At 42.8% G+C, this 14,045-nt stretch overlaps 1 protein-coding gene across 11 annotated transcripts in view; it reads left to right on the forward strand.

The window, feature by feature from the left end:
- The window catches only part of UNC13B (unc-13 homolog B), a 206,414-nt gene that overhangs the window by 23,124 nt on the left and 169,245 nt on the right, over positions 1-14,045 (forward strand). For all 11 annotated transcript variants that reach the window (XM_085566067.1, XM_077790533.2, XM_021554690.3 and 8 more), the window contains exons 2-5: positions 2,700-2,729; positions 6,581-6,680; positions 10,501-10,618; positions 11,551-11,674. In XM_085566067.1, the coding sequence (XP_085422193.1) occupies positions 2,700-2,729; positions 6,581-6,680; positions 10,501-10,618; positions 11,551-11,674 (372 nt within the window). The remainder of the gene's footprint in view (positions 1-2,699; positions 2,730-6,580; positions 6,681-10,500; positions 10,619-11,550; positions 11,675-14,045) is intronic.

Below are 14,045 nucleotides of genomic sequence, written 5' to 3' on the forward strand. Positions count from 1 at the left end.
TTGCAGATAGAGCAAAAGAACTACTGATGAGATAAGACTCCCAGGTTTGTGATTCAGCTCTTAAGCTATAAGTTCTATTTCTGCAGCTAAAGGTGAAATTTATTATATGCACTTTGTCTGGAGGCATTGTGCTCATTCCTGGGAGTTGCTAAGGGTTCAGTTTTTGCCATGTGGGTCTGTAGCAGGCTTGTGACCTTTGTTTAGTCTGGCTGTTTCCCCAGGATATCCGTGGGACTGCCCTTGCTGAAGCCCTAAACAGGCACCCCTCTCAGCTGCTGAGGCAGTGCAGGGTTTACGACCTTTTGTCAAAGGAACCTCTGAATATTTAGAGGCTGTGACTGCAATGTACAAATGGCATCTGTCTCTTAGTTTGCACATTGCTGCTGCAGAGGCTGTGTCTCTCTGTGTTTAGGAACCACTCCAGCTGCTTTTTTAGCAAATAATACCAAATTTCTACACTGGGGTTGTCTCTGCTTCCCCTGCTAACAGTAGTGGAGCTTGTGACAAACAGGGAGAGGAAGCTTCCTGTGTGCCCACTGCCTGCTTGTGCCTTTTTTCCCCAAGTACATACACTTCTTTCTTTGTCTCCTGCCTCTTGCAAAGGAGGGGAGCATGAGGTTCAGAGATTAGCTGGTGCCTGCCCACTTCAGGGCAGTATTTCATGAAATGTCTGTTTTTGTGTGCCATGCAAAGGAACCTAGAAAATGTGTTTATTCTCTTACATATTTCTCAGTGGTTAAACAGACTGATTTGAAGATTTAAAGACATCTGTATCTTCAGTCAAGAACAGTGACCCACACTACTGTATGTTTTGCTTGCACCATTAGGTTCAGCATCAGGAGTGCATCAGGCCCTGAATCTGGGAGAAAATGAACCAATTTCTTTTGGACCTAAAGGCTTGTGGGCCTTGTCAGTCGAGGTGAAAGCTGCAGCCCTTTTTAACAGGAACAGTTCCCAATGTAACTGGTGCAGCATTTCTTTCATGTGGGCATCTACTTGGACTGTAAATACTCGCAAAGGAAAATTTCTCAAGCAGCAATCTCAATAGACTGTTATCACACTTTGTTGCAGCTCTAAGTGTAACAGTGTTGAAGCAATATGTGGAATAAATAAATAGACTCCACAGCTTGGGGTAGTTCTGAAGTGGGTATGTATTGTCAGTGGCAACACAAGTGAGATCGCTTTCCGAGACTTGTGCCCTGAGCCTCAGTCTGACCCAAACCTTTATTCCCAAAGGTGTTCCATATGCAGGACATTACACAACTGTCCTGCATATTCAACCCCTGGCCCCGCCTGCCCTCGCCCCTCATGCTGAATAGGTCCATGCCCTTGTGGGCACACGTGGTTTGCTGTGGTGGTCGCATGGGGGTCTTTTGGTGGTCCTGAGGCTGAAGATCATGGTCTTCCTCATGGTTGAACTTTTGAACTTCTCTTCTTTGAGCGTGCACTTTTGGTCCTTTGGTACTTATCTGAGTACATCTATCAGTTTTGATAAGCGTGGAGACAGAGGGGCTTCTTTATCTGGCTTCTTTGCATTACTTGGTATTGTTCTTTAGGTAAGAAGGTTCAGAAATTTGCATTTTCTTACACCCTTTGTACCATGGCAGAGGTTTTTTAAGTAAAAGGTTAAAATTCAACACATAATTCTACAAGCTGAAATTTAAATGCTTAATTCATTTTGTTAGCTCAAGGGAACTCTAAAAATCTCTGTTTCAGTGTCAGGGCATTTTTTAAAAAATAATTCTTTGATGTTTCTTTCTAGAACTTTCATATTGAAAATTGGACACTGGGAGCCTCTAATAAGTATTGGCAGCTCTGTTTTCTGGAAGAAATTTTGCTACATCAGCTTTTAAATATTTTTGTTCACTGGTATATCTTGCATCCTAGCTTGTTAAGTATGTTTTCTTCTTCTTAGTGGTAGTTTCCACTGGGACAACTACCTGGAGCCTCGAGATGTCTTCTCTTAGTGCTTACACTTAGCAATTCTAGTGAGGATATGAGATATCCTTGCAAAAGGGAAATGTAAACAAAACCTCCCCTAGGTAGACATGGACCTTCTCCATCTGGTGAGATAAGAGCCAATACTGTTTTATGTTTTAACAATTCTATTTTTATATATAAATACTGTCCTGGAATAAAATTAACAGAGTAGAGCTTGTAAAAATGACATTTGAGTTTACACTGCTGTTTGGCTTATTTAATTTAATTGACAATGTTGTAGTATAGACCTACTTACAGAGGTGCTATTAAGGCTTGATTATTTTCAATTTGTGCTCTGCTGTACAGTGTTTGGAGAATTTCTTTGTTTATAAAGAACTGTTTCTTTCTTCTAGAGTGTTTGTATGTAACTTTCTAAGTGAGGGGTTATGAAATGACATCTTGCTAAGCAGCAGTAACTTCTGGTTGCAAAGGGGTGAAGTTGAGATTGCTTTGCATTAGGCATATCACATTGCTTTCCAAACATTAAGCCTGTGATTGTTTTTTTAAATGCATTACTTTAGAGAGCTGCCATAGGGTACAACGGAGTTTTTGTCTCCAAATCTGTTTAACTGAGTATGAATTTCTATCTATCAGGACTGTGCAGGGGATGTTGTCCAGTTAATATGATGCACTGTGATACTTTAACTCAAAGGCAAATGTGGCAGGACAAAATCACTGACAATCTCTTATTTTGTTCTTCTCCTTTTTTCTCTTTACAGTAAAAAAAGCTAAACTCCATGGACCACCAGGTAAGTCATGCTCTTCTGCTTGTTTGCAGCAATGGGGACTCCAGCTCTCTCACTGCTGTTTGTGCTGCTCCACCTATCTCAGCTCCTTCATGTTCACCTTAGAAGTGACCTAAACTACCTTGAGAAACCAGGCAGTTTGAGTCAGTAGAAAACTTGAGGCTTATGACCTGGTGTCACAGTGGTAAGAAACTTCTATCTGCTCAACCTGACTTGAACAGGTGATGAATGAGGAAATGTGTTTCTTAACTGTTGTCCTTCCCCATCCACCCGCCCTTTCATCTCATCCTGCTTATTTCCCTGTTCAAAACAGGGTCTGAAAGTGTCCACTAAGCAGAACTAGTGAGTGCATCTGTGGATTTAGTGCCTTCTCAATCCTGACTGATGTTGCTGGATGGAACTGGAGAAGTGAATCATTCTCTTATGTGGCAGTCTGTAATGGCTGTGCTTGGAATTAAAATCCCATCCACTAGGTTTTATGTCTGCAAAATAAAACAGAAACAGCTGGTCACACCCAGAATTTACAGGTTGGGTAACTTTTCACTGTGGTTCAGAAGCTAGCAAGGAATCCCTTAGCAAGCAAACAGATTTATCAACTGAATTTGATGTACAGTTTACAAAAGAATAAACACTTTCATAAAATTCCTATAAATAAAAACTTCTGGCATAAAACCTTGCCGCCATGCTAATCTGAAGCCTCCTGGCTTCCCCTGCCCGGCAGAGGCACAGTGAGCTGCGGGGGTCGCTGCCCTGTGTCTCGGGGAGAGTCGGGGAGCGGCGGAGGCAGAAAGTCACACTGTCCGCCTTGTCTGGGGGAGAGGTGGCGTGCGGGGAGGTAGTCAGAGAGTTGACTGAAGGCTGGGGAAACAGTTTCAGGTTTAATCCAGGCTCCAGGGAGCTCCAAATTACAAAGTGTCCAACGGCCAAAAGTGTCCTCAGGCTTTCGCAACATCTTAAATACCGGGGTGGTAACAGGGAAAGGGACGCCCATTGACCAATGCGAGGATCTGGGGAGTGGAAGGTGAAAGCATAGACAGATACAAAAACCATTGGAGGAAACTTAAAGGAGGGATGCCAGGCCCTCATCCAGTCCCTCGATACCCAGGGTTGGAAGAATGGGATAGGGAGCCGAGTGACGGACGAAGTACCAGGGAGGGGAGGGGGAAGTGAGCAACCATTGTCAGGGAGATGGACATTGAGGGAATGGTGGGAAAACTTGGAGTGGGACCATTGGCAGGAAGTGGTGGGTGAAGGGGCAAACTATTACAGAACTGTTACAGAGCTGTAAAAAAACAATACAACAATACCTTTTCAGGTGTTTAGATCTGAAACAGTTGCCCACCTGTATTTATAACTTAATTGTTCAGCTTAATTCTTTGGATATAGCCATCCTCAGATTATGGCAGAAGACTTTCCAGGACTCATCCATATTCATGGCAGATGAAGATCTGTCTGTGCACCAGTCTTCAATTTCCAGGGAAAGAAAACTGAGTGCTCAGACTGGAAGAAAGATAATGTGTACTTAATCTTTTTCCTAATCAAGAGACTTGCTCACAAATGTGAAAGATTTGTCCTCTAGACTAGGTTTAACTCAGCCAAGGTGTGTGATTTCACTGACAAGCTCAGTGTCCCAGGATGATGCAGGAGTAAAATAGACAGGGAGGGATAATGTAGTAATGAACAATTGTACATGTAGGAATCATAGTTCAGTGACTCTGACTCCTTCCTGAGCTTCTGGATCATGTAATTTCTGTTTCTTCCCATCATGTTAGGATATTGGATGCTAGATGCTGAGGTGTGCACACAGCTCAGCTATGATGCATTAAAACTGTACAATCATACAGTCATAGAATGTTAAGAATTTGCAAGGGATCTAAAGAATAATCATCTAGTTCCGTGCTATGAGAAGGGACACCTCCCACTAGACCAGGTTGCCCAGTGCCTTATCCTACCTGGCCTCCAACACTACTAGGGTTGAGCATCCAGAACTTCCTTGGATAAACTGAGTCAGTGTCTAAACGCCATCACAGTAAAGAATTTCTTTCTAATATCTAACTAAATTTCCCCTTTTCCAAATTGTACCTATTATTCCTTGTCCTATCACCATAGTCCTTGATGAAGAGTCCCTTTTTGGGTTCTCTGTAGGCCCCTTCAGATATTGGAAGATTTCTGTGAGATCTCTACACAGCCTTCTTTTTGCCAGGCTGAGCATCCCCAGCTTCCTGAGCCTGTTTTCTTAGGGGAGGTGCTCCACTCTTCTTACTGACTTTGTTTCCTCCTCTGCACTTGTGTGTCCTTCTTATGTTGGAGATGCCAGAAGTGTATGTAGTAATCCAGATGGGATGTCACAAGAGTAGAGGGGATGAATTGTCTTCCTTGACTCACTGCTCACACTCCTTTGGTTGCATCCCAGAATACATTTGGCTTTCTGGGCTGTGAGCACACACTGCTGGGTTATGTTGAGTTACTCATCAACCAGCTTCAAGAGGTTTGCACAGTCCCACCTCTCCAGCCTGTCCAGATCCCTCTGAATGGCATCCCTTCTCTCCAGAGCATGACTGCGCCACACAGCTTGATGTCATGAGTGAACTTGCTGAGGGTGTCCCTGATCCCACTGTTCCTGTCACTGACAAAGATAATGAACAATATCAGCACCAGTTCTGACACCTGAGGGACACCACTTGTCACTGGTCACCAGGTGGACAATGAATTGCTGACCACAAGTCTTTGGGTATGGCCAGCCAGCCAGTTCTTTATCCACAGAGTGCTTCATCCATCAAATCCATAGCTCTTGGATTTAAAGGCAAGGATGTTGGGCAGGAAAATGTCAAATGCTTTGTGCAAGTTCAGGCAGACAGTATCAGTTACTCTGGCCCATCCACCAGTTCTGTAGCTGTAGAAGGTCATCAAATTTATCAGCTATGATTTCCCCTTTGTAAAGCCATCTTGGCTGTTACTTACATCTTTGTTTTCCATGTGAAATTTTGACAGTGTTAAAATTGACTTGAGATAAAGCACTGTGAATAGATGCAGCAGAACATTGAAGTATTAAAATGCATACACTGTTTTCTGTGTATTTAGCATGTCATTTTCTAGGCTGTTTGAAACTGATAGGCTTGAGGTGATAACTCCCCTTAAAACAGAGTTTGTTCCTTCTTGCATGGTATTCAGACACTGAATGTGTCTGTGCTTTGCTGCTTTTGGTTTTATTAGCAAATTGATAGCAGAAATTAGAAAAAAAGTTCTTCCATGATTTTTTGTCAGATTTAAAATAAAAAGCAAAACATCTAAACAGAGGCTGTCTTGTCTAGATGTGAGTGTGATGTGGTTTTTCTAGGTCAGGTCCATTTCAGCACATTTACCAATACATTTATATTTTTCTTCTGCCCCTGGCTGGCCTGTAAAATTCTTTGTAGACTCATGTGTGAAAAATTGAACTGGGACTAGGAGAGCAATTGGGTCAGAAGGGAAGACCAAACCAGTCTCTTGTGTGTATGTTTTGCAAGTTTGTTTTTCACACTGGTGTTTATGATGGGGCCTGTGCCTTCAGACTGTCTCTTCTTCCTCTTGTCTGCATTTCAGGAGCAGCATCATCCTAAGTGTCTATGTTCTTTAGGATTTTCACTCTTTATCCATTTGTGCTTGGATTTCTAAAATAGCTGTGATTGAAAATTTGATGCAGGTGGAAAACATCTTGAACATTTGGCTTCTTTAAACCCAGTAATATCTTCCCATAGAGGCTTTTCATCTGAGGTCTCTCTGGAGGCACTGTATGAACTGAGAACGTTGCAGTTGCACATGATGTGATGAAAGAGTATGATGATGGAGGTGACATTTTGTGTCTCATTCCCCAGATAAATTCAACACGTACGTGACTTTGAAAGTGCAAAATGTGAAGAGCACAACGGTGGCTGTGCGAGGTGACCAGCCCTGCTGGGAACAGGATTTTATGTTGTAAGTATGGTGGTGTGCAGCATGAAGTGCTTGTGATTAAGTCCTTCTGCAGCCATGGTGTTCATGCAGAGCTGCTAAGTGTGTGTAGGAATCAAAATGTTTGGGTAGGTAAAATGCACAAGCCTGGGGACAACCTAAATAATTTTCTTTCCTGTTGTACTCATTGGCCTGTGGGGGAGGATGTGTGTTGGCAGATTGTCTCGGCAGGTGCGTGGACTGGCAATTGCCAGTCAGATCTGAGGCCAAGTCTGAGGTTGAACTGGGAAGCTACTCCGTGGGTTGGGTGTGGATTGTCCTTGGTCAGTATGTGCACAGCTGTGCCTGTAAGCTGAGAGACACACACCCCTACAACATAGTTTAGGCAAGGACTAAAGGCCCATAGCTGAGCTTAAATGGAGCTCCTGGGTGTGGGAAGAGGGTGTGGGTGTCCATGACTGGGGACGCTGGTCAGGGCACTTAAAGGCTGTTATTCATGCACTCAGGGCCTCTACAAAGTGATCTTGGTTGCCTCAGTTGGGAGCTGCTCCATGAGCAACAGAACCAGTTCATTCCAGCTTTCCCGGGGCTTCTGGCACTTGTGATTTGCTTTGGTTCTCATAGAAGTGACATATAGCCAAGGATTTCCCAGTATCTTTTAGAATGCTGGGGTTCTTTTTCTGGTGGGTGAATGATTTATTGATTGTACTGCATCTGCTTCTCCTGTATAGCTTGGTAAGGCAAATTGAACTAAATTTACTAAATTGGGGTGGAAATTATGTTGTATTCATCTTGTGGGGTCAAAACTAGTGCTGCTGTTTCTGAATGGGTTTGAGGTGTTTACATAGTGTTTGTGGTAAGAGACCCCCCCATGGAATTTTGTGAATATGTTTCCTAATCCAGCATCAGTTTGTTTCTCCTCAGCTGAAAGTAGGAGATTGTTGCCTCAGGTTAAGGAGGTCACCTGGGTCAGTACAGTATTCTCATCAGAGCTGTGCTTCCACCTTCCTTGTTTGGTGGTACTCTGCTTTTGGAGCAGCACAAGAGGTGTGTGCTCCTGCACGGAGAGTCCTGCACAAGATGTCCTTTGGCATCTTGTGAAATGCAGACTCTCCTGAGCACTAGCATCTGCTCAGCTGTGGTCAGACAGAGGCCATGGCTATCACTGATGTAAAACATCTCGGGACTGGGTAAGGCTGGGACAAGGAATTGAACCTACCCTCCAAGTCACATGCCCATACTCAAACTACTAAGTCTTTCTGCCTGTGATTTGTGCTCATCCTGTGGGCAGGAGCTAGCTTTAACACAGACAGCTACAAAAGAGACTTCTCAGTGGTGATTTAAGAAAGCACTTGAATATGTTGGATGAAGCCTCCTGTGGTTGCTCCTCCTCCCTCCCTTTGAGCAGCTCCTGGAGCTGCACTCTGGTATCAGCTGAGAGCTTAGCTAGCATGCTGTAAAGTCAATGAGACGCTCCATAATTAGTTGCTAGGGAATATGGAAGCAGAATATTAGCTGAACTACCTTGCCATTATTGTCCTAGCTTTAGCCAGGACAACTCTACAGTAGTTCTGGTGTTTCCTTATAGCAGAAGTATTACATGTGGGAGCGAATGTGTTTTGCATGATCCTGTGTACATTAAGTTGTGCTGGGGGAAACAGTGCTGGTATTCCAATACTGCTGTTCTCTAGTTTGCTCTTTTTCTTTCTGCAGTTGGAAAAGGATTTTGAGCAAAGTGGTTTTCCCCAAGGGAAGGATGCTTTTACTGTCTGTGCTGTGTTTATCTTTTTCATAAGGCATAGTAGAAGAACAGACCACAAGCAAAAAAAAAAAAGCTTCCTGTATGTGTTTGTTGGTTCGGCTGCTAAACTCCTTGTGAGACATGGCACTGAAGAATTTGGGGCTCTTGTTTGAGATTTGGCTATTTACCAGATCAGTTAAGCACTTTAATTTATTCCTTGGGAACATCTTCAAATTTTGAAGGAGCTTTGAAAGAACTGTGTATTTGCTGCATATTTGCAGGAAACACCTTGAATGAAAGTGCCCACTGATGTTTAGAACATGGTGATTGAATTGGTGTTGAAGTTGTGAGAAATGCCTTTATTTAATCCCGCATGTGTGTGGAAAGGGACGAACACTAAATTTCAGTCTCAGCTCTTTTGTTCTTAGAAGCTGTTTTGCATCTAACCAGAAGGTGGAGAAAGGGAGACACAAAGGCAGTCAAAGTTACTGTACAGAAATTCTCTTTATTTATTATTCTTACCTGGTGACATGTCCTTTGGAGATCTGTAGAGGAACCCATGTATCATGACCAGTGTCCTGCTCTGACAGTGTATTTTGAAGCAAAGTATGTGGTTTTACACTATGACTGAAAATAGGTTATTTCTTCCTTCTCTTCCCTTTCTGGACTCACACTGTTCCAGTCAGCAGTCAACCAGTCATCATCAGCCTTCAATCAGATGAATATCAAGAAAAGTGAGGGCAGAGCAGTGCTGGTACAGCTGTTTGCCATACTGAGTAACCCTATCAGAACAGAGAATGCTGGAGACTCAATTACAAGATGCTAGCAGTAAACTCACAGAAGGCTGTTTAACAGCTTGATTTTTAGCTGTTGCAGACTGAACCACTCAAGCACTGTACACTCCTAACCTCAATTCCTGTGTCTCAAACAAGAACAGAAGCACTTGGATTCAAAATAGACATTTATATGCTTTACTGTAACTATAGGGTTTGTCTTGAGCCTTGTAGATATGATGTTCTCTTTCAGTTGCAAGAGGGAGACAAAGTTCAAGTGGATGCTTGGATTTGCACCATTTTTTCCTTATTTTGGCCATAAGGCAGTCTACAGAAATAAGACAGTAACATGCTTTTGAATTTCCTTGATAGCTGTAACATGAATATATTTGGGCAGAGGGCAGCAGCCCTGACTGTCCAAGATGTTTATTTTTGGGGATTAACATTTGCAGCAATAAAGGGAAGCCCTGAGCTTGGAAAATTGCAGGTTATAGCCTTTCTTCATGATAAGTGTGAGACAGCTGTGATACCAACAGGCAGCTCAGGATTCTTCTCTACTTTATTGCTTTTACCAGTGTCTGCTCTGTATGTGTTGGGCTGTTCTGAAGTAGGCATGTTACAATCTAGTGTGCAGAAGTGATGCATAAATGCTATAAAACATTGAGAAGAAGCAAATTTGAGATGCATCGTTTTGTTAATGAGAGAAAAGATGTTTGTGAAAACTTTCAGATAAGTATTTCCAAGAACCTGTCACTCAGTGGCTGTGTGGAGGTAGCTGGTGCTGGAGCAGAAGTGGTGCCACATAGCCCTGAGAAATAGGTATTAGTGTTGCTGATGCAGCTATGCTGGATGTGGGATTGTTACTTTTGGCTAGGAGTACCTCCACTCACAGGTAAGTATTGGCATGTTTGCACCTGCCAGAGAACACTTGTGTTGCTGTGCTGCCAAGGGAGACACTAATTTTGTTAAAAATGGGGTGCCTAATGACAAAGAACAGCTCACCTCTAGGTTTTGGTCCAAGGTACACTTCCTTCTCCCATGTAGATACCTGCAGAGATGAGTTCCCTACTGGCAGTTCATGCATGACATAGTTCAGAATTTTAGTCTGCACTCTTTGTGTAATTAGTATTAAACTGTGAGTTACTAGAAACTGGTGATCCCTGTGAGTATGAGCTGCCTCAGCCACACACTTCCAGGAGCTCTCTGTGGCTTGACACAGCTTTGTGGAAATAGTTCACTGGTATAAGCATGGTTATAATGCTGAACATTAAACAAAATTAGATTGTATTCTGCTTTTTTCTCATCTGTGCTGCCTTTACTTTTCTTGCAGTGAGATCAGTCGGCTGGACCTGGGCCTAATTGTGGAAGTATGGAACAAAGGACTGATATGGGACACCCTGGTTGGGACCGTGTGGATTGCTCTGAAGGCCATTCACCAATCTGATGAGGTTAAGATGACAAAGACCCTTCATTTGCTCCAGTGTTGATGCATTAATTAATGCATTACAAATATGGCCTGGTGCAGTCTAGACTGAGCTCCTCAGCAAAACTTCCACTTAAAAAGTCAGGAAGGCTGAGTGACAGCAGAGAGGGCTGTCTCATCACGTTAGTTTTGATTTTGTAGTGGGATTACTACTGAGTTCACATAAAGGCTCTTCGGTCTCTTTTCACTTGTGTGGACTCAAGAACTAGGGCCTGATCTGTTAAGGAACACAGACAAGTGTCTGAGGTCTTAAGAACTGACTGCTTAGTGTGATGGTCAGATTCCTATGGCTTACTGCTAAAGACCTCTGTCTTGTCCAGACAAGGTAGGCTCAAAACACATCTGCAGTATCTTCTTAGGGCTTCTGGTTGTAGTGTTAGGTGAACCTTGTGCTAATATGTATGGATAAAAGTAGGAAGTTCGATGTGCCAATGTCTGTAAGTGCACTAACTACTGAGTTTGGCAGTTGTTGTAGCTAAGCATTTTTAACTCAAATTTTAGGGTATTTATGTAGAAGATTATTGGATTTGAGCAGGGAGAGATACATTATATTTTCTATAAAAGGAAAAGAGTGGGGATGCCCTGCGGTGTGGCCGTGAGGTCTGGCTGGTGCTCAATTCCTCTTGCTGTCCAGATGCTCCTCAGTCCTGCCTTTGCAGTTCCTCTGAGAAGGCAGCACTTCTTTTTGCTGCTTGCTCTGGTAGATGCCTTTGAGATTTGGAGGAAATCCAGATTGGAAGAAAAAGGTAGTGCATGCTGAATGGATGTAATTTGATGTTAAAATTGGGTTGATAATGCTGTTAAGCTCTTTTTGGACTGTTCTAACAAATGTGTGAGAGTTAGTGCATAAAGTTCTTCAGACTTAACATTCATTCACTTAAGGCCTTTGATTCACAGGAAGGTCCTGGGGAGTGGTCTACACTGGAGGCAGAAGTTGTAATGAAACATGATGAAATCTGCGGAACCAAAAACCCAACTCCTCATAAAATTTTGCTGGACACAAGATTTGAATTACCTTTTGGTGAGTGCATTTCCATAACTTTTCCAGTGTGCTGACAGTGGAGAGAAAGTGGGAACAACTGAAGTCTTATGATCAAGTTGTGTTTATTCTCAGTTTAGTCAGTATAGTTTAGTGGAGGTCATGTGGCTGGTATTCATTTTTTGTTTGACTTCTAACAAGATATGAGTAAGTGTGAACTATTTGAAAGTCCCTGACTGCTGGAATATTCAGGCTTGCAGCAGTTTTTTCTTCTACTAGTGTTTTAGGATTGTGTAGTCACATTTTCTTCCTGAGCAGGAGCATTTGCTTCTTTGAATCTTGACAAATTCGGCTCTAGAGGAGGTCAAGTGTGTTGTTAGAGGAGTTCTCTGTTGAGTGTGCATAGCCCTCTTAGACATACGCAGTTCAGTTAGTGAAACATTATTGCTTAGTGCTCCTGAACATTATCATTAGCAGAGTATATAAATTACTTAATGTTGTAAGTACTGCCTTTCTGCCAGTTACTTATGGTTGAAAAATACAAAATATGGAAAAGTAGCTAATTGGAGCAAACTAATCTCAAGTAAAGTTGTGTGTAATTTTAAAATTTTATTTTACTTAAGCAAACAAAAACAAACCTGAAATCAAATAAACCCCAAATTAAGGCCTTAGCCAGAATGCATCCTAGGCTTGCATAACTTCTCTTTCCAGCTCTTGGCTGATGCTTGAAATCAAGAACTGAGATGATGTTTTTGGGGTTAGTGCTATTTTTTTTTTCATGCACTGAGCATTGAGGTGTTTCAAAGTGTTTTGTCATTGCAAGGCTCATCCTTCTCCCTCTGCCTCTTGCATGCTTTTTGCTGAAATACCCTAGTCAGTGTGAGCAATTTGTATCCTGCTCTGAGCAGGAGTAGGGCTTTTGTTCAGGCACTGGTGTTTGGTCAGCACCTGTCAGGATTGTCCATCCATTATGGGAAGAAGTTAGGACATCTGAGTTTCATACTCTGCTTCCTGGTGCAGGGGATGATGGAGACTTGGTCCCACAGTTAGACAGTCAATACAAATTGTGTTTTGTGCTGTGAGTGCACTGTTGTGAGTGTACAGTCCCCTGGATGTTTGTACTTCTGGGAGAGTACAGTGTTCTGTAGATGAAATGGGACTGCTCTTTAACTATAGTCTAGCGTACAAAGGGGAAGAGATACCTGACACCTCAGCTGTCTGATGCTGGTCAGGAGCCATCCCTCTCGTGTTCCACTGCTACTGTCCATGGGAAGTTTGTTGCTAAGTTACTTTTTATCTGCATCTAACCATGAGTTAGGGTCAATATGCCTTGTTACTTTAGTGTCTTGGGAACTGAACAAGGGAAAAGCCTGTTTTATCTGCCAAAAGTCTTGGTTCTTTGGTAAAGAAGTTGAGACTTCTGGGAGGGACAGAACAAGCCCACAGAGCTGAATGCAAGACTTGTAGTCACTGCCTTCTCATCTGAATTCATTCTGCCACACTTGCTTGTAAATTGTCACTGCTTTAAAAGAAAATGAAGTTCTGGTGTCTCTCTTTGTATTGTGAGTGTCCAAACTAGAATTTGCTTTCTTCTGCCATTCATATTATGGACTGCATTGCATTTGGAGGTATTTTTTTCAAGTATAAGAAAACACTCTATGTACATATGTGAGAACATCTGAATCTTTAAAATCAAAGTATTTCAGGTAATAATGTGTTTTCCCACTACTTATTTCTTTGCTTAACATGCCAAATACTGAAATAAAAGGAATTCCACACTGTTGTGTTGATTGGTTTTTGTTCTAGGATGTGACAAGTTGTCGGCCTGTCCAGGGTTTCATAATGTCCAGGAAAAAATGGATGAAGTAGTTAGCTCTTCAAAGGCTGCTCTTCCCTAGAAGAGTGCTGCAGTGCTTTGATCTCCATTTTCAGTCTGGTGTGCCATGGCAAGGTCAGAAGCAGGTTGAAAAGCAGGAGGCGTTAAGGGTGTGTCACACTCCTCTAGAAAGTGGCATCTACCCTTGTCGCCTACCCCAGTGGTGCTTCCCCTCACAACATGACTCTCCTGCCATCACCTTTGGAACAGAGAAGGACTCTGCAGCATGGAGTAGGCTCTGTATCCTTTCCCAGGTACTGTGAGACTGGAGGGGGGCATGGAGCTCACAGCACTGCCTCTGCATCTCTCCCAGTGGGCTGGCAGGTCAGTTTCCCTTTGGCTGGATGGCAGCAACATGGATTCTTAGTGTCCTACATGCCTGCATTTTTTTGTCATATGAGTTGGAGCTGCTGCTTTATCCCTACACAGGGAAGTAAATGGATCACTGATGTGGAAGTTCTTAAGTCATCCGCTGGGCCATAGAGGCAAGATTGCAAGGTTTTAACATCAGCAGGTTTGGAGTGACACTTAGGAACA

This window comes from Lonchura striata, chromosome Z (genome assembly GCF_050655825.1).
Source record: "Lonchura striata isolate lonStrDom1 chromosome Z, ASM5065582v1, whole genome shotgun sequence".
Taxonomy (NCBI): Eukaryota; Metazoa; Chordata; class Aves; order Passeriformes; family Estrildidae; genus Lonchura; species Lonchura striata.